Source organism: Leptonotus elevatus, chromosome 5, assembly GCF_054856555.1.
Source record: "Leptonotus elevatus isolate MCC_2025b chromosome 5, RoL_Lele_1.0, whole genome shotgun sequence".
NCBI classification, from domain to species: domain Eukaryota; kingdom Metazoa; phylum Chordata; class Actinopteri; order Syngnathiformes; family Syngnathidae; genus Leptonotus; species Leptonotus elevatus.
In genome coordinates this window covers 23,432,984-23,458,088 of record NC_141243.1, presented here as the reverse complement: position 1 = coordinate 23,458,088, position 25,105 = coordinate 23,432,984, and the positions used below count along the sequence as shown (strand labels likewise).

At 38.9% G+C, this 25,105-nt stretch overlaps 2 protein-coding genes across 6 annotated transcripts in view; both read left to right on the top strand.

The window, feature by feature from the left end:
- The window catches only part of pnpla7b (patatin-like phospholipase domain containing 7b), a 29,571-nt gene extending 22,306 nt beyond the window's left edge, over window positions 1-7,265 (top strand). For all 4 annotated transcript variants that reach the window (XM_086075048.1, XM_086075050.1, XM_086075049.1 and 1 more), the window contains 10 exons: window positions 868-1,024; window positions 1,165-1,281; window positions 1,438-1,507; window positions 1,681-1,797; window positions 2,251-2,399; window positions 3,366-3,518; window positions 3,601-3,717; window positions 3,962-4,046; window positions 4,138-4,265; window positions 5,049-7,265. In XM_086075048.1, the coding sequence (XP_085931174.1) occupies window positions 868-1,024; window positions 1,165-1,281; window positions 1,438-1,507; window positions 1,681-1,797; window positions 2,251-2,399; window positions 3,366-3,518; window positions 3,601-3,717; window positions 3,962-4,046; window positions 4,138-4,265; window positions 5,049-5,114 (1,159 nt within the window). In that variant the 3' untranslated portion in view covers window positions 5,115-7,265. The remainder of the gene's footprint in view (window positions 1-867; window positions 1,025-1,164; window positions 1,282-1,437; window positions 1,508-1,680; window positions 1,798-2,250; window positions 2,400-3,365; window positions 3,519-3,600; window positions 3,718-3,961; window positions 4,047-4,137; window positions 4,266-5,048) is intronic.
- A 2,633-nt stretch (window positions 7,266-9,898) lies between these two features.
- zfr (zinc finger RNA binding protein) overlaps window positions 9,899-25,105 on the top strand; it is a 31,957-nt gene continuing 16,750 nt past the window's right edge. For both annotated transcript variants that reach the window (XR_015094816.1, XM_086075640.1), the window contains exons 1-12: window positions 9,899-10,031; window positions 10,175-10,256; window positions 11,573-11,849; window positions 14,933-15,074; window positions 15,408-15,623; window positions 19,040-19,281; window positions 21,083-21,289; window positions 21,585-21,888; window positions 22,815-22,996; window positions 23,258-23,377; window positions 23,972-24,117; window positions 24,562-24,718. Coding sequence is in view for 1 of the 2 variants with exons in the window: in XM_086075640.1 (XP_085931766.1) it covers window positions 9,995-10,031; window positions 10,175-10,256; window positions 11,573-11,849; window positions 14,933-15,074; window positions 15,408-15,623; window positions 19,040-19,281; window positions 21,083-21,289; window positions 21,585-21,888; window positions 22,815-22,996; window positions 23,258-23,377; window positions 23,972-24,117; window positions 24,562-24,718 (2,112 nt within the window). In the remaining variant the exon portion in view is untranslated. The remainder of the gene's footprint in view (window positions 10,032-10,174; window positions 10,257-11,572; window positions 11,850-14,932; window positions 15,075-15,407; window positions 15,624-19,039; window positions 19,282-21,082; window positions 21,290-21,584; window positions 21,889-22,814; window positions 22,997-23,257; window positions 23,378-23,971; window positions 24,118-24,561; window positions 24,719-25,105) is intronic.

Genomic DNA, 25,105 nt, shown 5'->3' with positions numbered 1-25,105 from the left:
ATGAAAACATGATGCTTTTAAAATAGAGGATTTATATTTCATTTTGATACAAATGATTGGTTATGAAGGTTGTTTGTTCTCTAACTAATCAATTTCTTTCCTTTACTGCTCCGTCTTTTCCTGAAGCTTGAACAAGGTATGGACTGCATACCTCGCAGCACTCACCTAGGAAATAGAGTACAAAACAGAAATTGTGTGTGTATAGTTGCCTTTATAGTATCATTGTTTAAAACGTGTTCTGTGTTCAGTTTTGAGGTTAATTGTTTGTTTAATTTAGTTAAACTACTGTAGTTTTGTTTAATATTTGGTACCACCAACCAAGAATGTTTTGTTTAAACTGGCTTAGGTTTGTTTGTGTAAGTACTCGATTTAGTGTCTTCTGGTGGAGAATTTTGAATGTCCTAGTGATCTTAGGAGCTAAGTTGAAGTGGGAGCACGGCTTGGGCATGCGGTTGGATGGTGAGCGCTTGGATGGCGAGCGCTTGGTGGTCGGTCCTGCTCCAGGCACAGCCCGAACGTGGGTTCTCCTTCCTGTGGGCTTGGGCCTAAACACTAAATAGTAGCTCTGGGTGGGTACCCACGCTTTTGAAGCCCTTGGAAGGGGTGTCTCCCATTGTCCTGTTGAGAACACTTGGGAATTTGACAGTGAGAACCGCTACGGTGTGATTGGGAGGAATGTCTCTCTAATCTTTTCAGGTTTTAATTTGTTGCCTTTTTACTGGCTGTAATTACATTTTCGTCCAGGTCAGAAATTTATTTCAAACTTGTAATTTATTTTTAGCTATCTGATTCATATATCGTAGCTAAACCATGGTGGAAATCTGTGCCCTCTGTGAGTACTTGCTTCAAATGTGGTTTCCTTTTCAGGGGTTGCTCCCAGGTTGGCATCATTCGGGCACTGTATGAGGCAGGGATCCCTGTGGACATTGTGGGTGGCACCTCCATCGGGTCCTTCATTGGGGCTCTGTATGCCGAGGAAAAAAGCAGCAGTCGAATGAGGGTTCGAGCTCGTGAGTGGGCCATGGTAGGTTAATGAAGAATCAGTCAAATGTCTCAGAATAACACTTTTGTCTTTATTTTGTGTTTTGTTGTTGTTGCTCCCTAACTCTTGTACTAGTCAATGTAGATATTTAAAATTGTGCTGCATTTCCATTCTTTTTTCAGGATATGACATCTTTCTTTAAAAGGATTTTGGATCTAACCTACCCTGTCACTTCCATGTTTTCTGGGGCTTCCTTTAACTCTGGCATTAGCTCCGTTTTTAAAGGCAAACAGATAGAGGTATGATATAATGATGCAATAATGAAAACATATTTTTGACTCTGCTCACTTGGCACTGGCATTGAGATCCTGACTCCCCAAAAGATCACCGACAACATTTCTAACCTACTAAAATGTAGAATAATTTAACAAAATTCGTCATTTCTCACCTGCCAGGACTTGTGGCTACCATACTTCAATATTACAACAGATATCACAGCTTCCTCCATGAGAGTTCACACTGATGGTAAATATAAATCTTGAAGACCCCTCCCCCCACCCTCTTTACTCCAAAGCCACAAAATGACATCAAGTGACAATATTGATGTTGCGTGAAATTAATTTTTAAATTCTTGACTAATTGAATTCTTGATGTGCTTCCAACTGTTTTCATTGTTGTAACCATTCATTTCCCGTCAGGTTCACTGTGGCGTTACGTCCGTGCCAGTATGTCACTGTCTGGTTACCTTCCCCCTCTTTGTGATCCCAAAGACGGGCACTTACTGATGGATGGTGGTTACATCAACAATCTGCCTGGTAAGACCAATCTTAAAGAAGATGTCAATATCATACAAATACACTGTGTTTAGTATTAGTATTGTTTTTAGTATTGTATGTCTTCAACCGTAGGTCACATCAATTTATTTTCTACAGTTCTTGTCCTCATTAGCGTGCATGGCACATATAGCTTCTACCATACTGTTTACACTCAAATTTACTTGTATACACAATATAGAGTCGTCAACTAACTGAGGAAGCATGTTTTGGAAATGTATTAGAAAGAGATAGATGCGTGGGTGGGTGGATAGATAGGAAATTAGTTTATAAAGGAAATTCACTTCATTTACTTTAATTGTTTTTATATTATTTTACTGTATATGTATTGGGGGGTATTGTAATCAATTCACTTCATTATTTCTGTTTGGCTTTTATGTCCATCTAAAATCTATTGAAGTCCAAAAGTGTCCTTAGTCTTTCATTTGTTTCCAGCTGACGTGGCTCGCTCCATGGGCGCCAAAGTTGTGATTGCTGTCGACGTTGGAAGTCGAGATGAAACCAACTTGACCAACTATGGCGATTCCCTGAATGGGTGGTGGCTTCTGTGGAAGCGATTTAACCCTCTAGCTGAGAAAGTCAAGGTATGTGAATCATTAGCAGAGGTGGGCATCGTTAATCGTCAGTCAGCTGCCATCAGTATTTCAGGCCGGCCCACATGGGTCCAGTCCATCCCTCATTGACGACAGCCAATGGCTTAGTAGGGATAAAACTAGCATTCATCCGTCAACTTTCCATCCAAGAGAATTCACATTCACTTTGATGAAAAGGACATGGTATACATGCACAAGACAGACAGGTTGGATGATATTACCGTTGCCTATGAAGCTTCAGGAGTGCTTTTTTTCAACTCGGCGATGGCTCGTACATTAAATTCCCCTCTCACTTGCACCGGTGGGTGCTTACCAATGTGATCATACAAAGGTTTTACAAGTTTGTACAATCCAGAATGATTTCCCCTTTATGTGTGGTCAAAATGCCATCTAAATTTGCAGTTTTGCGTTATTTAGCTAAATTAGCAACTTAGCATTTGCTGATTCGCCCGTGTTTTTGCTCCTACACTGAAAAAATGGGGCGTGATATTTACTTGAAAAAGCTTATAGGAAAGGTTGATACACTCAGAAATTCGAAGTAAATTTTACAAGGAATTTAACTAGAATTTCTGACTAGATTTTTTCAAGTAAATATCAATCCCCATTTTTTTCAATCAGTTACTAAATTCAACCGTGTAATATCTATTAAACGGTAGCAGCACAAACTAACTAAACAGTTTATTATATTTAGCCACTGTAAGTGCCCAATTACATTCAGTAATTGACTCACCTGATGGCCGGCCTGAAATAATGATGGCAGCTGACTGACGATTAACGATGCCCACCTCTGATAATTTATTTATTTATTTGTCAAATGCCCTTTCATTTCAGTGCTCTGTGCCAAAAAATAACAATGCAAAAATGTATATTCAAGTTAGAATGGCTGTGTTACTGTAAAGCAGTACTTCTTCATTCTTTTCTGTTAGCCTCTATTAACCTCCTAACCCATCCCTCCAGGTCCTTAATATGGCAGAGATCCAAACCCGGCTTGCTTATGTTTGTTGTGTCCGACAACTAGAGTTGGTTAAGGACAGTGAGTACTGTGAGTACATCCGGCCTCCCATTGACCACTATGGAACACTGGAGTTTGGCAAGTTTGACGAAATTGCTGTAAGTTTTCTTGCCCTGCATTGCTACCAGCTATTCGAACAATGGCTTGAAAATCACACACTGATCTGTCATTATGCTATAGGAAGTGGGATACCAGCATGGGAAGACACTGTTTGACGTTTGGCGGCGGAGTAATGTGGTGGACAGCATGCTTAAAGACAGACATCAGGAGGAGTTCCATAAGACCAAAAGTAGTCATGTGAGCACAGTTTGTTTTGTTTTTGCTGCAAAGATACAATGTACAATTCACAAGCTACAGTATAATATGATGGCATACATTGGTATTAGAGCACATAGCACACAATCTAGTCTACTTCTCAAAATTAAATATACTGCAAGCAAAGGGACTGGAAGTCCACAGGTTATATAAATAAATATACATGTATGGGTTGAGAAAGAAATGGTATGAGAACAGGAGCTGATACAGTTTTTTTCTTCGTTAGGTGGTCACATGTCCAAATGCCTCCTTCACTGACTTGGCCGAGATCGTGTCACGGATCGAGCCTGTCAAGACTGCATTAATTGAAGGTTTGATTTTTCAATTATTTTATGAACATATTTAGTAACCTTGCAAAACCCAAATTTAAATGCTCCATGAAACAAATTGGTCTTCCTTCAGAGGAAGTATCAGAAGATTACCAGACTGACTATGATGAGGAGGCAGTAGAAAGCCTGTCTGACTTTGAGACGTTCTTGCCTGGCGGCGAATACACAGAGGGAGAGGAGACAGCCGACACTGCTGAAACGGTATATCGTACTAAATTCAAATATCCGTTGACAATTTGCAAACCACTTGGATTTTCTTTCTCTGTAGTTACAAGATTGGCTTCGTTGAGATTTTGGCCCTTCTTATTTTGTTGTACAGAACAGGCAGAAATAAAGCTTGGGCTTCAGCTGATCCATTTTTTGGATTTTACTGTGTGAAATGGTTTAGATACATATAATATGTTTATGATGTTTTCATATGTTTCTGCTGTATTTTCGCAGAATTTTAATATTTTGTCACTGTTCAAGTATGACATCAATTAATTATTGAACTCTAGGGTAGTATCTGAAACTGGACGCTGGTAAAGACTATGGCTAATTTTCCGTGTGCGATATTTAAAATTATATATATATATTATAGTTGTACGTAGCTCAAAATGGAAGCACAAATCCATTGAGTATTCATTTACCTCTGCCCCTGAAATGTTTAACTGCATTTCAGCTGTTGGGCTAGGACAGAAATAGATATACCAAACATTAAAGTGCAAGCCAATAAAATGCAAGTTGTTCCTAGATTGCTTAAACACTGAAAGCAAAATACAGTATGATGTTCATTTAATAACATTTAGTTTTTTTTAACCAATTTTGAAAATGTCTTTTACATCTAAACATATCATCATATCAAAAAGATAAATACTGTAGGTACTTTATTGAGCCTTTTCAGGAAATTATGCATATGTCCGCACAAAGGGAAAACAGAGGACTTCACAAACTTAGAAGCAGCATTATTCACTTTTTTATCTTTTTTTTTTTTTTAATTCCCAGGATGAGGAAATCCAAGTCAGAATGCGACACCGGACAATTCCTTCACGAGAAAGTCGTCGGCTCTAATGGCCATGAAACATCAGAAGTGCCTGTCAGGACTACTGCCTATAATCCACAATGCCTCTTGAGCACAGAATTTCTTTGGGGAAATTCACACAACTTTCAATATTGATACACCGACGGTCTTCATAAGACTGTGTCAAAGTAACTGTGGAAAAATGTATTGACTGAATGGCCTATTCTATAACTGAAAAACCTGCCCATCAGCACACTTTTAATTGTGGAAGAAAACTGAACAAACTCTGTTTGCTGCTGTATTTTTATTTTTTTTGGTCAAATGTCAGTAGACAACCATGATTTCAATTGGTCAATATAGTAAGCATTGTCACAATATGATATCATACTATGCATGGAGTATGATAGGCAGTTTGACTTCTTGGAACAGTTTTTGGAACAGAAAAGTCCATTTCACAGTGATAGGGAAGAAACTATTGTTAATACCCACACTACAGTACACTGAACCGTCAGTTCATCTACTGAAAGAGGCCCTCTTTTCTAATGTATCCTATGTAAAAGGAGAAGGGAAAAAATACTTTTGTCAGCATCTCATCAGTGTTCACTCTCCTCAAATATATATATTTATATATATATGTAGGAACAGAAAGGCTAATTCCTTCATCGTTCCTGTATGATGAGACAAGAGCTTTTATTTCCAGGTATTTACATCCGGGGATTTTAGACACAACTTACCTTGAATTATATTTAATATAATACCTCATTTGGCTCTAAGTGAGCAAAGGTGTTGTCTTATTACAATCAGATGAAGTGGATAAGGCAGAATAGTTATTTACAAATTCCATGGTTGCAAGAACTGAATTAAATATCCGTTTTGGGCTTTTTGATGGTTCTGACCAAGCCATTTCTCAATAAAATACTGCCCACTGGATTGTCCCAAACATTTTCTTTACATTTGAGTGTTAATTTTGCTGCTGCTCTCATAAAGATTTAGTGGCCAGTCCCAGATGAAGCAATGCGAGATCAAGACATGACATACCTCCAGTGAGTTTCACATAAGAAGTTGTGTAGCCTAATGTTATAATATGTTGTTGTAATATTGATAATGAGCAGATTATTTCACAATGGTAAAGGTTTTTCTTTGTCACATCAATTTATAAAACTTTGTAGCCAGCCAGGCCTATTCCTCTCGCTAGTGGTTTGCATCTTTTATTGTCACGTGACATCAGTACTTGTCTACTACATGTTTATAACCTCCACTCCTACCATACATACAAGTTATGTCACTTAACAGTAGTTGTTTTATCTTTCTTGACAGCACCTGATGTTTCTGTTGTCAACTGCTGTTGTTTTTCTTCATCCACTCGTTCAACATCTGTTACTTGCCCCAGTGGATTCTTGGGAATTCAGGGCATTCCAAAATACAAACGGTTATATTGGCTATGACCAATGTTTTTGCAATGGCTGTAACTGATAATTGTTTATTTTCACAATTGCTTGGTTTTAGCTAACGACACTAACTACTAAAATTGTAGTCTTCACAGGCAAAATCCAAATGTGAAACTGTCCGGAGACATTTTACACTATTTATTGTTTGAATAATCAATATAATAGGGCACACCTGGGCAAAAAACATGCTCCAGCCTCTAACACTTTTGCTCGTATGTTTAAAACAGGTTGGTAAAAAAAAAAGAAGCAATCTTGTGTTGTTTCAGATTCAGATGTAAATACCAGGAAATAAAAGCTGAAATATTGGTCTCTTGTTTCATTTTCAACTTTCTCAAGAAATTAGCAAAGCCTTTTGAAGGGGAGTGTTTCTTACATTTACATACCGTCTATGAAGGTCATTTAAAAATGTATATATTTTTTCTTTTTCTTACTCAGATATATACTTTAAAGTAGCACTAAGGAACTTTCCAACCTTAATAAAATATTTTCATAACTTTTCTGATGAAACATTGACTTAAAACTAGTTGAATGGTATCTTTGCCATGGCCTGAGGGGTTCTGTATCATTTTTACAGGCACTAAGCAACTTTGAGGAAGATGGTAGGAACACTGTTACACAAAAAAAAACTACAAATGTGCTTACTGCTTTATGGCATACGTCAAAAGCTACCCCGGATGAAAGGACAGTCAAGGATCAACATTGGCCAGGATTTCACTAACTGGGATGAGCTAAAATAAAACATTTTAAAAACTATGCAATCTGCTTTTCCTCATAGGAAATGTGGTCCTTCCTTCCACCCTGACCGCCTGGTCTCAGATAATATGTTTATAACATACAACCTTGCTCCAAAAATACAAAATAAAAAACAATTTTTTTTACATTATTTGCAAGTTAAAAATACCAACACTTCAGGTACGTTCCAACCGCCTGTTTTAGCTAAAGATATTACAAAGCTTTCTCCGACAACAACAAAAACTCTCAAAAATATAGTTTCTTCAAATACAGATAAAATGTATTTACCCATCTCGAAATGGGAGACAGAATTGTCTATAGCTCTGGAATTTGACTTTTGGATTCAAGTTTGTGAAAACATTTTTAAAATGACAAAACACACAAATTTAAAACTTATCCAATACAAAATTATTCATAGAACATATATTACTCAATATATGATGAAGAAAATGGGACTCTCAGACTCCGACATTTGTCTCCAGTGTTTACAAAACACTACCAACACTTATTTTCATGTTGGTGCTGGGGTCGGGTTTGGCTCCTGCCCCCTGCCGGTTTGGGAGAGGCCCCGCTGGTCGCTCCTCTTAACTCACTGCACTAGTTTTGCACAATATACTTTGTTGATAGACACATAGGGCTCGTGCCTCGTTCTACTGCGTTGGGCTTGGGGCGCGGGCCGTGTTGGGGTGGGGAGCTCCCCGGGCTCCTGGGTTTGCTCTCCGGCCGGTGGCCCCTGCGGGGCCTGGGGGTTGTGCCTTGGCGCTGCCGCAGCCTGGGGGGCCCTGGGGGGTTGTGCTTGCTCTGTCCTCCCCTCTTTGGTGGAGGTTTTTATGCATGCCAGATCCACCACATTAGCATCTACCAAAATTCAAACACAATCTGCTTCTTTCTCTGGTCGTTGAATCGGTGGAGGCTGATGTCTGTGGATCTCACTCTGCTTCATCTATCCTTCCTTCCTTTCTTTAGTCTTTCCTTTAGTCTCTTGAGGTCTCCCTAATTTGTTGGAATGTTTATGTTTCTGTAGTTGGTGAAAGATTCTGGTTGGTAACCCGGTGGGTAGTAGGTGATGTCTGGTTGGTGCTGGATTTCACTTTCCTTTCTTTTCTTTGATCCTTCCTCGGGTCTCCTGACAACCTCACGACTCAAGCTGGATTCTGAAGTATTCGGTTTAGGTGAACGGTATGGGATAGGTTTTAGGTGAATTAATGAGCACACATTCACACGCACGCACATATGCACACATACACCCACCCGCACACGCACATACTTACGCCATACCAAAAAAAAGAGAGAGAGAGCAATGATGATGACATGTCGAATACTGAGCTCTTTCTCTAAAAACAAAAAAGGGACAGTAATGACGGGGTGAGCAAGTAATTTCTGGCAAACATGCAAAATGTGATGATGAAAATATATTATATATAAACTACATGATCAAAACTTGTTTTGCTGAAATAATTTTTGTGGACTGTAAAACCATGTTCAGGTTGTACAGTACAATGTAGTAGCTACAAATTGTACCATACATAATATTCTTGATTCATTTAACCACTTATCTGAGCACTGGACATGCCAAAAATAAATAAATCACATACTTCCAATGGTCTATTCTAGACTAGTCTGAACTAGTCCAGTAAGACGGTGAACATGATAACTTGCAAACTGAGACAATGGGTTGGCAGCAACTGGATTACAGTTCGTGGGGAAGTACATTGACTCTGTGTTGATGAAACTTTGTACAATGCCCTATTGTGGGAAGATTTCTCCATGCTTCAGTCGTTGAGATGTGAATAATGTATGCCTTAAATGAGCAGAGGTGGGTGTTTAACATATTTTTACCAGAGTCTGACAGTTCTTGGATAGTGACAGACTGTCCGTCGGTCTGTAGTCGACGAAACCTCATTTTTCTGACGAATGGCAAGAAACTTCCTCCACGTTGAGAGGAGCCAGCTGAGGTGGCTCAGGCATCTGGTTCAGTTGCCTCCTAGAGGTGTTCTGGGCATTTCCTTCCTTGCGGGGAGGCCCTGGGGACAACCTAGGACAGGCTGGAGAGACTATGTCTCTAGGGTGGTGTGGGGAACGCCTTGGGATCCCACCAAAGGAGTAGACGAAGTGGCTGGGGAGAAGGAAGTCTGGGCTTCCCTGCTAAAACTGCTACCCCTGCGACCCGAATGATGGATGGATGGCTGGATGGATGGATGGATGGATTTTGAAACACGTGCACTACGGTCCCTAGAGAGACCACACTTTGCCAGCCTACCACCAATAGCTATGTTCGCTAAGTTCTTCTCTTTCGGGTATCTGCAGCAGAAAGATCAGCAAAAGATGTCAGCGCGGTCAGACCTACGTTTTTTATCCATACAAAAAAATATTTGTTGATGTGATGGAATTTTTTTTTGCGTATTTATTTAAATCAATATTTTATTTTATTTTTATGAATTCATAGTTAGTCCTACACATGTCCTGCAGACTAGTGGCCACTAGCTCTCTGAATGATTCCTCTCACCCCCGCTCAATTTTCATGATCACCAGTGAGGACACTAAAGACATTTTATAGTGATTTTGCCCTCTAAAATACATGTATGTACTATGTACATGGATCTGGTGTTCCGTCTGTCTCTCGCCGTTTGTGTTGGCTATCGCGCACGCGCACACGCACTGACGCGCAGGCACTAATACGCCATTTCCGGGTACGACATGTAATACAAATACGCTGACCTACTCGATCGTCGATAGAACATACGAAACCAATGATTCCCATATGTCCTGTTGTATCCTTCACCTATGGTAGGTGTCAATGCAGCATTCATGTTTACTATTTACAGAGCTGTCGAAACGGTATTGACATAACAAGCTCATTTGTCGTGTGCTCCGTTTAGCTTGTTGCTAACCGTTAGCTTAGCGTAACCCTGTATGTCTGTCCTCCGCAGTGCCCAGCCGGCTTGGTGAAGATGCCAAAATGGCTACCGGCAATTACTTTGGATTCACTCATGGCGCTGCTGCGCAGTATAGGTAAGGCGATCACCTCTCTGCGAGCTTTCTTATGATCGAGGAGGTCGTCGCTCACTGTTTGTGTCCATACAGTTTACTTGATAGTGGAATGTTTTCCACTGCTGCCATTGTTCATGCCGGGGGGAGGGGGACGTGACAGTATTCTGCTCCAGTTGGATGTGAGCAGGCCTTCAGAGTAATATCTCCAGTGTGTTCAGGGAAACAAGATCATCAGTTTGTGGCAATTTACATTGCCTGCCTATCGGAATTTCATGAAACAGTGGGGAGTTTAGACTTCAACTCTATTTTTCACTCGCAAATAATGGAACTTTGCAGTGATTTTAGATTTTGCCTTAGGACAATAGTATTATTCTGATCAGTAGCAGGTTATACATTTTTTATTTTAAACAAAAATGAGTAAATAAATAAAAAAATATATGGGACAACAACGTTGTCAATTTTTTTTAGACGTACTTTAAAACAAAGGTGAGTTACGAGCGAGGAATAATGTTTTCGTGTACCATACTGTAGCTAAATTATTGCCAGAGCACTTCTGAAAAATGTGCACCATCTTTTACTGTAGCTGCATGCAAATTCATCAAAGGTCTGTCATCACAAAGGCAAATAGAATCTGCAGATTTTCTTCAGGATATTTTACTTTACTATTATTGTAGTTGAATTACATTACTAATTACATTACTAACTACATTCTTTAACAGGCAACTAGAAACTATGAATACATTTTAAAAGTAACTCTCCCAACCCATAGCATAATATGACCATGTATAGAAAGATTATTGATAGTCTTTTCATTTTGTTTGAGTTTTTTTTTTTTTATCAAATTGCATCAAATTGATACATTTTTTTTTTCCACCACACCAAGCGGCCCCTTTTGTTTTTTCTATTTTTGTATTTTGTGTTTGAAAATCTCCCAGTTTGGACAAGATTACACTTGTCATGTAAAATATTATTTAAAAAGAATCTGTGTGTGCCTCACTGCACTGCAAAATTTGACCGCAGTCATATTAAAAATAAAAAGTTTTCAGTCAAATGAAAATTTTTTGGGCCCATGAAATAGCCAGAAGACCCTGAATTATTGCTATTATTATTATTTTTTGTTTTTGTTTTTTGCAGTATTCGTGCTGTTTCATTGAGAAAAATACCACAGATTGAGATTGACTTCTGTACTAGTTGTAATGATGTTAACTCTTTTTTTTTTTTGTTGTACGTCACAAGACATGTCGAGAAATAATGGTGATCTTGTTTTGCAGAGAATGTTTATGATGCTGTAAGATGCAACACATACCTAAAAACTGCTTTGTATTTTCTCCTGCCAGTCAGCAGCCAGCTGCCGGTGTAGCATACACCCATCCCACCACGGTGGCCAGTTATACAGTTCATCAAGCACCTGTGGCTGCTCACACTGTGGCAGCAGCCTACGCTCCCACAGCAGCGACAGTAGCCGTTGCTCGGCCTGCACCAGTTGCTGTGGCTGCTACTGCTGCAGCATACGGGGCATACCAGCCAACTCATGCTACAGCTGACTATGGCTACACTCAGCGGCAGCCTGAAGTTCCTCCACCACCACCACCAGTCACCTCACAAAACTACCAGGTACAACAGCTTGATTTTATGGTCACGTAGGTCTTGAACAATTAAGATAGAACATAGAGGGGGGAATTGCAATTAAAAGTATTTTCCAAATCGTTAGGCCCTACTTGTATAATGATACTTTCGATACTTAAGTTATTTGAGGTAGAGTTCGGAAATATGCTCTGTAGGGCTGGGAGGAAAAAGTTGACAAAGTTGGATAATTTTACTTTATAAATGGGAGCAACTTGTATTTTCTGCCTCGAACCGCTGCCGGTTCGGGGCGTCCGTGTTTTATACACTGACTTTATTTTTTCAGTATTGTAATGGTGGCTGTGATCTGATTTGTAGTTCCTCTGTTAGTGCACCATCTAGTGGCTGAATGGCAATTGTTATTTGCTTAAAAAACACTAGGGCTGGGACGATCCACTTCTGTCACGATCCAATCCGGATCCTGATACTTAAGTAACCATCTGATACGTATTGTGATACTTTTTTATTTTATTAGGTTTTATTTTTGCAAAATTTTGGGGAGGCTACTTAAATAGTAAAATATTAACCTTAAAACGTGTATTTCAAAAAATCATCCTGCTGGGGTGTCCTTTTTTTCACACACAAACTCATTGTTTGTTTTGTTTTTTTTTAATCAGGAAAATATTAGCATGCATTTTAAATTTCATCCATCTGTTTTGGAAATTCAGAAAAAAAAGAACTACCGGTAATGTGAATCACAGGGCACAATTGCGGGGGGTGGAATTACTGGATTAATCAATGGAATAACGGTTTTTTTTCCTGGCTCAATTTGATGATGATATGATGGGTGACTACCGATACCAGGTTTCGGTGCCAATACCAGTCTTATTTTAAGGTATCGGTACTCGCGGCGGTGACCAATTCCATTATCGGCCATTTTTGAGGGACAATGTGGGACACACCTCAGCGATGCAGTGGGCAGATTCGCTGATGGTGGTTTACCCATTTCTAGCACATATCAGGGCTGCAGACTAACATTTCTTGCGAGGAGCGCGGCAAACCCCAACTTAAAATTTTAGGGGCATAGGAAGAAAATTTAGGGGTGCAAACGTGAATTGACTTGCAAAGTAAATACCGGTATTCACATTTCACAGCATTTTCATTATATTACTGATAAATACTACAATGTTTTTTATTCATATTTTTTGTACACAAGTGTCTATACATCATACACCATAAATATACATTTACATCTTAAATACTAAAAATGTCAAGTTGATGTTTAGAACAGAAGTGCAAGTATTATCAGAAAATTTCACACTCTGCACAAGTTTGTGGGTATCAACAAAATAATTTGCAGTGGTAGCCCATAAGTTTTGTGATTATTTCATATTATGCATTTTTATACTGTACAACTGCATCATGGCTAAGATGCATACTAAAATCATTAAACAAACTCATTACATATGAACACATTAATATTAATAAATAAAAAAAATTGATAGTGACAGCATTAATGCTCAGAGCGCGTTCAAATGTGCCATTTGGCATCCACCCACACACCTCACACACACAAGCAAGCACACACTCGTGCGTGCACACAGCTATTTGAGAGAAGTGCTATTTGTAACCAAGGACTTTTGCAGGGCGTCCAATTTTAATATTGTGATATGTACAAAAGGCTCAATGTGGGGGAAAAAACAATAAAGTATTTTGCCATAGATTTGAATCCCACTAACCATTACATAAAAAAGCTCCTCAGGTCCAAAGTAGTATTTGTCAGAAAAAACACTTGTCTCCTTGTTTATTGTATCTGGAGAATGGTCCAGTGGGCCTGAGCCAATTGTTATTATACAGGGGCCTATACAGGAGCTTTTTGCGCAGGAGGCAGGGTCCTCCATTTATGGACAAAATAGTACATGTAACTGGTCTACATGTGGGCATAGCCGAATCTCCTTTTGACCACGGGGAGAAGCAGGATGCGGCTGGAGGGTCCATGTCGCTTCTGCGAACGAGCCAGCTGCCGGCAAGCCCCTGCTCGTCTCCAGTGCAGGGAGCAGGGCACCTGGCCTGGACTGAAACCACGTCTATTTGAGGATTTTTTTTTTATAGCTTGTTGGCCTTTTCTTTTTTGCCCGCCGCATTTTTTTTTAGTTTGCAAAGCATGATGACGACGATGGCGCACACACACGCACACACGAGCTACCACTTTTTTTTCAACTCGTCATCGAGACTCATCGTAACTGACATACCGAAGGCAGGTGATTAAATGATAATTTCCACGTCCCACAGCGTGACTGACCCGTCGAGATCCTATTTACAAAATAGAACACAAAATAAATTTAAAAACCGTTTTTTCCTGTTCGTTTTTGTTCTTTCTTTCTTTCTTTCTTCTGTCATGGGCCCTTGCGTCCCAGTGCGACGGCTGCACCGTCAATATTTACGCCACTGTATTGGGATATGTAGGTCTTTCTTTAAAATAATCTGTTCTTTTTCTTCATCCTCTTTGACACTTTAAAAGGGATAAAAAGATGATGAAGAAGAATGGTAGTTATGGGAACTTTGCCGCTCAGTGACAGATACAAGCCTTAGATTGTGATTGAATTATATTTTGATTCTTAAGGTTGAGATTCAATATTGATTTAAATTCAAAAATTTGCACATAACCTACAGTATTTTTACATATGGTAAAAAAAACAAGAATGTTGATTAACACTGAAAAAGTAAAGTGCATGTAAACTAACATGTTTATTTCCTCCTGGAAATTGGAATTCAAATAAAATTGACAATAACGTATTTGTGCAAATAGAGGACAAAGGTCAAAAACCTGTCAGCTCTAAAATGAAAAAGTGCATGTAAACGTAATATGTCTTTGCTCTCAATGAAATAAGATGAGAGAATCTCTCTGCCGACTTCAACAACTCCAAAACTGCTGTCGTCAACTCTGTACAGTTTTGGTCGGCAACTTCTTGTAACTCAGTTTCTCTGGTCAGATGAAATGGAATGTAGGGAATAATTTCTGATGTCCAAGTTGAGTCTTTCTGGTGAAAATGCACTGCACTAGAAATGCATTTGTATTGAAGATGAGGGAATTAGAAAAGCCATAATATGACTGTTAATGTTTTCATTTTTAGGACTCCTACTCCTACGTCCGGTCCACAGCTTCTGCTGTAGCATATGACACCAAGCAGTATTACCAGCAGCCAACAGCAACTGCAGTGGTGGCGGCTGCTGCTCAGCCACAACCTACTGTTGCAGAGTCCTACTATCAAACAGGTAAATGCTTTCTTGAAGAATTAATACATTTTCAGCTCTCTGTGGCTTTTTAACTCCACGTCACTGTTATCCTATATTTTATGCAAACATTGGGCACTCTTTTAGTTCTCTTGATTGTAAATGAAATTGTTTTGTGTGAAATGTATTTACTGAACGAAGATATGAATTATTTTTCTCCGGGTTTACTTCATTACTGCATTACTTTGAACATTGTCAGTTCAACCGACCTAAACAATATTGCTCCCTTGGCCCAATGACCAAAATGATCTCATAGTTAAGTTTTTCAATTGTCATGATAACAAGGCCTGTGAATATCTACTTTTGGTTCACCAGCCCCCAAACCAGGGTATAGTCAAGGGGTAACATCATACACCCAGACACAGCAGACTCGTCAGGTGTCTGTGATTAAGCCATCTGCACCCAGTCCTGCAACATCCTCTTTCCCCATCTACCCTGTGACCTCCACTGTCCAGCCTGTGGCTGCCGCTTCCGTGGTCCCATCATATTCCCAGAGTCCAACTTACAGCACAAATGCTGTCACCTACTCCGGTAAGTGTCTGTCTCTGCAAAGTATGGTGGTGGTTTGCCCACAACAACATACTGTAGTTAATAGTGGATGTTTATTCTATGTCACATCAACTCAAAACAATATAGCTGCTGGTAGATTGTCGCAAATGGATATAATGTCAAACGGTGACATGGATATCTTTACAGCTTTGTAGATCGTCTATGCAGGTGTCTTAATAATGACACATAATCCTAAAAGGCGACCTTTTATGGAAAATATACTTTTCTTGTATACAAATGTTTGGGTGTTTTGAGTGCCTGCCCACCTACAAGTTGTGAAATGAATAGTGATGTACGGTAATGCTGTTTTCAACCAATACCATAAACCAATAATTTAGAAAGCGTCGATGTCGATAATTGTTTGCAAAATTAACTTGAAAACAAATATACTTTCAAATCCTACTTTAAGTCTAACATGTACAAATACATTGAAACATTGTATAAAGCACCATGAAGCTGAATTTATTGATACCTCTGCTTCAAAGACAACCAGTAACTCATTTTGAGTTTGCCAAAACAAAACAGTCATGTTTTAAAAAAGCAACAAAAAACTGCTAGGGTAACATTTTGGGGAGTGTTGTGGAATTTTCGGTAGTTGGGCGAGATGAATAAAACGGTCTGGAAAACAATGTGTCTTTTGGGTTCCTTTTATATATTTTTGGGGGGAGGAGAAAGCGAGGGTCAGCTAGACAGGAAAGCAAGCAGTCTGTTCCAAGCAGACCTATTAGTCAAGGTCACTTTGATATTGCTTCATGTACAAGAAGTGAAAAGCCCATTGTTAAAGAAAATACAGGTGTCCACAATACAGTATAAACTTATGTTAATATGTGTTAAATGTTTTTTTTTCCCCCATAACAGGACAGTAAAGAAAGCCCACACATAATGCATCTTTTGTGAACACGAAGTCGCGCGGATTATGATGCCACAAATATACGACATTACCATAGGAGAGGGGAGCAGTTGAGGAGTTGGGCACAACTTGAGCCACAACCACAACAGATGGACCAATGTGGCATGTCTATTATTATCGGCAGATTTCTTTATTATCTGGTTTATCTGTATGACGTCAAATCGGCCAATAATTGCCGATAATTATCGGCCACCAATATTATCGTGCATCCCTAGAAATTAAACCACCATGTTAATCCTATATTAACTGCCTGCTGGAAATCATCTTACTGTGTCATCATGTCATGCTGAGCTTCAGCTCGGCTGCAAGGTTAGTTTAATGACCATGACAAGTTACAATGTGGTATCACTATCCATGGTATCCATGCTCAAAAATTTAAGTATTATATCGCTGGCGTCGGACTACAACCTCATAAATCACAATTGGCAAATTTCATGTTGTTTTTTATAAATTTATATAATTTTGGTCAGTGCACATGTGTGTCATTTTTATGAATTACTAGTAGGGTTTACATCCACATATTCTTATTTGAATTTTCAAGAAATGCGAAAATAAAACTGAATGAAAACGCTAGAAATGTGAAAAAAAGGCCCCAAAATTCGCCAAATAAAAGTTTTTAAAAAAAGGGAAATTAAAATTTTGCCTATGGAAACAGGTTTTGCAAATAAACGCTGACAAGACCGGATACATGTCACGCGTTTTGTCCGGATATTACGTCACACGTACGTTTGCGGTCCCAAAGCAATGTCTGATGATAAAGTAAGGTATGTTTGGAGGGATGGCGAAACTGAAATCTTTTTGGAATTAAAGAAGCGAATACTAATGCAATTTTAGATGGAAAACAGCAAAGAAACGCTATGGTTTATTAAGAATTACAAAAGCAAACGCATATAATGTCATTGCACGGTACAGTTGCTTCCTGTTCTTCTTCTTTTAATTTAATGGTGGATCCCATCTCTATGGTGTATACTTCCACCTACAGCGGCGGGGTCTCCTCTCAATATTCGCAAAAGAAGAACAGATGGAAAGGGGCTTAAGTTGCATGTCCGTTTGCCGCATTTTCAGTACTATCTTAAAAAATTCGAAACAATTGGATGGATACCCCACTACTGACTAATCTAAAGTGTTAAAAATGGCTTGTTCTCTTTGATGGTGCAATGTTCATGGTTGGGAAAAAAACGTGGTCCTTGGGGTCTCCTGAAAAGTGACGATTTTGGACATACATTGCTATTCCCAGACACCAGTGTAATGCATAGTAATTTGTTAGAGGCGTAAAAATGAATCGTTTAATCAGCAACTAATCGATTAATTACATTAATCAACAACTATTTTAATAAGTTCATTTAGAGCCATTGTTTAACTTAAAATTGTCCAAATCCTCTGATTTCAGCCTTTCAACAGTATCGTTTCTCTGATTTCTGTAGTTCTTAATGAAAGCAGACTGATTATCTTTTGGGTTTAGTCAAAATAATAATTTTGCCTGCTCTGCTGTTACTTTGGAAAACAATGAATGAACCCATATCTGAATCAGTTTAAAAAAAATTTGGGTGAAATCTCTCTTGTGTGATATTGCTTACAGTAATTTCTGGACTATAAGCCGCTATTTTTTTCACTTGTCGTCGACCCTACGACTAATACAAAGGTGCGGTTTATCCATCAGATTACAATGGAGCGCACTATAAAGGAAGCGCAAGAGCATCGGGCAGAGCAAACCAAACCCAGTGAGCCCAAATACAGTAGAAGAGACAGAACGAGAGCAAGACAATTTGCGCACTCAGTATGGAAAAAAAAGTAGCGGGAACCTGGTGCGGTAACATTAAAAGACCTGCGGCTTACAGTCGGATGCGGTTTATAGTCCAGAAATTACGGTAATTGTTTGGTAGTGGTTTTTCTTACTACTAAACAATACCAAAAATAACAACAATAATTAGTTAATAAAGTGTAATCTTGGGAAAAAAAGTTTTTGTAATACACTATAATACAAAATCTAATTTTATCTGATTAATTGATTAAATAGATCAAATCAATTCTAGAAATATTCAATATTGACAGCACTAGTAACATCAGATGTTTTATGATAAATAAATGAAATAGTGGAGATTTTGTGATGCTTTGGGATTTACGGTGAATAGTAAAAATTGTTTTTACTGGTACTTCTCGTCAGGTTCCAAGCCAGAAACATGCCAAAAATACACACGTGGAACAACAGTTCTGTTTTGGGGTGGGGCGAGGGATGGAATAAACAAATGATGTCAAAACCACCATATTATTACTGTATGAACAGGGTTTCCCCCAGAAAACTTGCTTAGCCCAGGATAATCTTTGTCGGGGCAGGGGGGAGCATTTGCGAACGACAAATTACATGCCAGCCTTGCTATTATGCTCAGTGTAGCCCACCACGTGTCCCATCTAAGATTGGAATAGCAGCAAAGAAAATGATGGAAAAATGCAATTAAAACTTTTTTCTTTCTTTCTTTTTTTTTTCTAGGAACCTCATATTCAGGATATGAAGCCGCAGTCTATTCAGCTGCCTCAAGTTATTACCAACAGCAGCAGCAGCAGCACCAGAAACAGGCGGTGGCGGCTGTGGCTGCAACTGCAGCATGGACTGGAAACACTTTCACTAAGAAACCTCCCTTTCAGAATAAGCAGCTCCGACCCAAGCAGCCACCAAAACCCCCACAAATCCACTATTGTGACGTCTGTAAGATCAGCTGTGCTGGCCCGCAGGTGAGTTTGAAAATTGTATATGAAGGTCACCAGGGAGTGTATGAGTGAACTCCCATTGTGCGTGCGCCTCATGGACCCTTGACAAAAAAAAACATGCATTAATAGATGCCAGTCTTAATTCAGCGCATCAGCTTGCATAGACTGCAAAGGAGGAGGGAGTGATACGTTTTCATTCTGCAAGTTAGTGGGTAGTATTCAGTCACATGAATGGAATGTAAGACGACTATGTTATAAAGTGAGGAAATAGAGTTTGAGTTGTCTTTTGTCTTAGCAAGTAATTTAACCCATTAAGGCTGGGAGCGCGTGATCGCGCATCTATCTTTTAAAGGCCGGAGCGCACTTGCACTCTTCTCCCTTTAAACCCGGGAGAGCGGACATGTCATTTTGTTGTGTTTTGACCAATTCTTGGTTTCTTAGCCGATGAAATGTATCAGAATATGCACGATAGGGCGACGTAGGCCTCACAGCATGTCCTGGAATTTTATTTGAGCGTTTATGGTTGACGCAGATTCGCGGGAGTTATTAAATAAATGACGCGTTTGACAACGGCGTGGGAGGAATTCGAATCAGTGTAACAAGTCGACAGTGACATACTGTTAAGAAATGTGTTTGTACACAATGATGATGTTGAAATTTTTGACGGCTTTGTAACGGAATGGACGACGAATAATTACCCCGATCCGCCTAGGTTATTTTAACTGCGCTCCAGTGTTGAAAGTAAATATATTTGGAGTTATACACCCACAGATGCGACATTTGTTTGTTGATTTAAAAATATGTATATATTGAAGGTTTATAATAATGAACTTAAGTTTATGTGAACGCCGCGAGTGTAAGTTCTAAAATGTTGGGAATTATGTTTCTATCTGCTTCAGGAGCTAAGATATCAATTATTTTTAATATTGTTGAATTTCCAGGAAAACTTCAGGTTTTTGGGGTGACTCAAAAGTCACCTTTAGGTTTTAAAGGCATGTTTTGCCAGGCGCTTTAGGCCTTAATGGGTTGATAAAAAGACTCAAGTTCACGTCCCTAACCTGGAAATTATTTGGGTTGACAAGACCAAACCTATCAACCAACTTGTAATATTTGCCCTAAAACGTTCGTCGTGAAGAGCAATTCGCCGACACTTTGTTCCACCACGAACCATATGGAGGATTACACAACTCCACTAGTACGACAACTACACATGAAAGGATAAGTAAGCTGCCAAACATACGCAAAAAACCCTCACCGAGTTGATCTCACTGTATCATTGACAGAGGAAGTAAATGTTGGTGAGGCTTCACGGAAAAGTTGACCGGATGTTTGATATTCACTTGTACTCCGCATCACAGCTGCATTTGCAACTGACTATATTATGTGTATTATGTGCAGGACAATTTCAGAAACTACCTGTCAAAAGCTCGCAGCTGCATTTGTTGTCACGTCAAATGTATCCAAGATGCTATCTTTAAAAAAAAAAATGTATTCTGACTGCTATAGGCAAACTCCTTTTGACGTTCTGATTGTGGTGAACCAGTACTACAGCTCAAAATTGGATAATACATTTAATTGAGAAATGTTCACAAAGATAATAACATTGTAAAAAAAAGAAAATGTATGAAGCCATTTAAAATGTAAATGAGCTGTTGCTCAGAAACGCGGTCTCTATAACCGATTCTGTGAAGCGAGTGCAGATTTACAGGATTTTTTTTGTCAAAGCTTGTCAAAATGTCAGAGATTATTGAAGAAAAAAGCTCTTGTTCAATAGGCTAAGAAAAATGGTGTCTGAAGTAAATGTGTATTTCTATAAATGTTCCAGACTTACAAGGAGCACCTGGAAGGCCAGAAGCACAAGAAGAAGGAAGCAGCGCTGAAGGTTTCACAGAACAGTAACAGCAGCAGTGGTAGCGGTGGTGGGTTATTGGCCCGAAGTTCTCAGAACCAACTCCGCTGCGAGCTTTGTGATGTTTCCTGCACCGGTGCAGATGCATATGCTGCCCACATTCGGGGAGCCAAACATCAGAAGGTATGGGAATAACTGGAACGATACATTGCATCACCATATGAATACTTATCATTATATACAACACTGATGTTTTTGTGTGCATAGAAAATTTTAGTTTTATTTAGGTCATGCTAAAATATTGTTTTTCTTTTTTGGTGTTACTTCTTTTTAGATTATACAAGATTGTGTTGGTAAAATGTGGTTGTTGGGTTTAGAACTAATTAGCTTGACTGATGCTGGCTAAATCAAGCTGATTTGACGTTGGATGTTGATTTGCCAAAACTAGTGTTTCTGAGCTAATCTGTATTTCTTCCAGGTTTTGAAGCTTCATACCAAACTTGGAAAGCCCATTCCCTCTACTGAACCCAGCATGGTGACTCAGACTTCAGCTTCAAGCACATCTGCCCCAAGCAAAAGCATCACATCGACCTTGAACAGCTCCTCTACCAGCAGCTCTCTCGGTGTGGGTGCCTCTTCATCCAGTACTCCCTACCTAAAACCTGTTAGCCTGGTCAGCAGTAGCGTAATTGGTGTCAAGAACCAATTGGCGAGCAATTTGTCTGCTGCCAACTCTACCCCGCCTGGAAAGAAAGTCAACACACCCAAGATTAATTTTGTTGGTGAGTAAAAAATAACAGAGAGCTCTTGGCCTTTTTGCAAGGTTGGTTGGCAACCAACTGCAGTATAAATGTGTTATTGTATTTTGGGGGGGGGGGGTCGCTTTTAGTGAATACATATATCTGGTAGGGGTGTGAATTGCCTAGTACCTGGCGATTCAATTCATATCACGATTCATAGGTCACGATTCGATTCGATACGGATTAATCCCGATATGAATCTATAAATTGATTATTGCAGTTTATTTTTTTATTTTTTTACTCAAATTTAGAAAATTTGTATGAAAATGTATTTATCTGAAAATTCAGGCTTATAACTGAGCCACTGCAGGGTGCAGTCTTTCATGTTTGAACAGCACTGAAATAAAATATTAAGGCTTAATGTTCCATTAATATAACATTCTTCCATGCTTAATGTGTGAATCCTTACCCTAAGTAAGACATTTTGTTGAATATCCCATAAAAAAATTATGTTTAAAAATCGATTCGGCAGCATATAGAATCTATTTGAGAATTGCGCGCTGTAATATCGCAATATATTGCCGAATCATTTTTTTTCTAACACCCCTAATATCTGGTAATATACTTGCACTCACCTGAACTTATGAGGCCAATTCCTTTATTTTGCTGTAGACCGAAAATATTTGGGTTGAGTTGGGATCAAAATAATTTTTTTTTAGACATACTGTATTTGGCTAAAAAAAATTTATCTTGTCAACAAATGTATACAAAAACCACCGGACTATACTGTATATGCCTAACAGATAAATTGTGGACGGGTGTAGCAACATGTCAAAAGAAGGTTTCTTAAAATAATTGCAGGGTCCCTTCAGTACATTTTTGCAGAGAATGTAATCACCACCATGTGATTTATTTATTTCCTTTTAATGCTCTGTTGTATGACTTTAATATGCATGTTTTGAATGCAGGGGGGAATAAATTGCAAACCACAGCGAAGACAGAAGAGTGCAAAGGCGAGACCCCCAAGACTGCAATGTCATCCTCAGGTGCTGTAGATGCCAAAACTGAGGTTTCAGAATCTCTATCTGCATCGACCCTGGCTGCACTGCAGAATGACGTCCAACCTGTTGGCCATGACTATGTTGAAGAGGTAAGCTTTGATAAAAGTTAAAATCAAGTTCATAAGGAAAGAAAAGATGTCATGGAAATAAAGTTGAAACCCAAAGTTTACATACACTGTATTTTTTTGCTTTCTCTGTATGACATGAAATCAGACAAAGCTTTTCTTGTTTTAGGTCAGTTAGGATGACCATTTTTCCCCATTTGATAAATTCCAGGATAATAAGGGAACAATGTTTTTTTCAGACAATTATCAACCATATGAACTTGAATCTGTGAAATTGATTTCCAGGTCCGAAATGATGAAGGCAAAGTTATCCGCTTCCATTGCAAGCTCTGTGAATGTAGTTTCAATGATCCAAATGCAAAAGAAATGCATTTAAAGGGACGCCGACATCGCCTACAATACAAGGTTTGTTTCGTTACTTTTATTCTTCATCCTTAAAACCAGTAAGGTTTTTGGGCAACGCGTTTTATTTCTATTTGAAGTGCTTTTCCACCGGTTATAACTAATATCTGACATCAATGACCCAAGTCCCCTATTGTATACTTTTTTTCTTTTTCTTTTAACAAACATACTATCAATTATTGTAAAGACTAATGACGGGGATCGCGATTCGCATATTTTTGGCTTCAGCTGTATCACATCCTTCTTCATAACCAGTGTTATTGGATTACCCAATTCCACCACATGAATCCCCCACAGTATACAGTGTTTCAGTTGAGGATTCATTAAATGTCCTCAGGAAAATTAAATAATTAACATTTTACAACATTTTACCCTTTATTATAAAATCTATTTTATTCAATGTGTACGCATTGTAAATGAGAAGCTTTTCTCAATTGCCTTTCCTGGTCCGCTGATGGCTGTTGCCAAATCGAAATACATCCATTATTCCAAGGCACGTTTTCCTTCCGAAAACTCTCATTTATGAATCTGTATTTCATTCATGAACATTAACAGTACCAGTTTGACACTTTTTGTTGTCTTTTTTCAAACATTCAGAAAAAGGTGAACCCAGATCTTCAAGTTGAGGTAAAACCTAGCATCAGAGCAAGGAAGATTCAAGAAGAAAAGATGAGAAAGCAGATGCAAAAAGAGGAATACTGGAGAAGACGAGAAGAAGAGGAACGTTGGAGAATGGAAATGAGGTATGATTGTAGGTTCATCTTTTGAAAGTCAAGAATATGGAGTATACAATAAATAGTTTAACCCTCAAAATACAAACCTGTCGTCCCCGAAAGAAAATGACGCATGTTTTTAAAATCATCATTTAAAAGATGGTGAGGCAAGAAGCCTTAGGTTGCAATTATTCATCAAAATAATTTAATATTCAGTCTACATAGAAAGTACAGATCTGGAATCTATTTAAGTTCCAGGCCCAAATTACTAACTTAGTTAAATCTTGGATGGTAATCTTATACAGATATGAAAGAGAAAAATACCTTGTTTTTGCTTTCAAATTTAATGTAAATGAAGTATGGTAAGACCTAACAGATGATGATTACAGTAAACATCGAGATCAGTTTTGTGTCATGAATTTTGTAAAGTCTGTAAAAGACCAATAAATAAGTTGAGCTGCCACTTACACTCAGGCGATATGAAGAGGACATGTATTGGAGACGTATGGAGGAAGAACACCACCACTGGGATGAACGTCGTCGTGGACCAGATGGAGGGTATCCACAGGGTCCGCCGGGGCTACTTGGAGTCAGACCTGGTATCCCAGGTTTGCAGCCACAGGGTCCTCTGGTAAGGTCAAATGCACAATAACTGCCCCCCTCCCGCCGATACAGAATATTGATAACTTCCTGTTCCCCCACACTAAAATCAATAACAGATAACTTTTTTTTGGGGGGGGTGGGGGGTAAACTACAAATATATCTGTTGTTGCAGCTTAAAAGAATAATGGGTCATTGATGGAAGTTAGTCCGATGATGCCCATTTTATGAAATGTCTTGTGTTGCCACCAAAATGAAATTAGCCAATTTGGTACTTTTATTTTTAAATACATTTAAAGACAGGAGTTTGTATTGTCCACAAGACAGTCACGAACCCATGGGAGCAGCTATCAGGTTTGTACTGTCCAGTGTCTCCTGAGCATTCAGGTACTTTGTATTTTCAGCTTCCATATGCTTG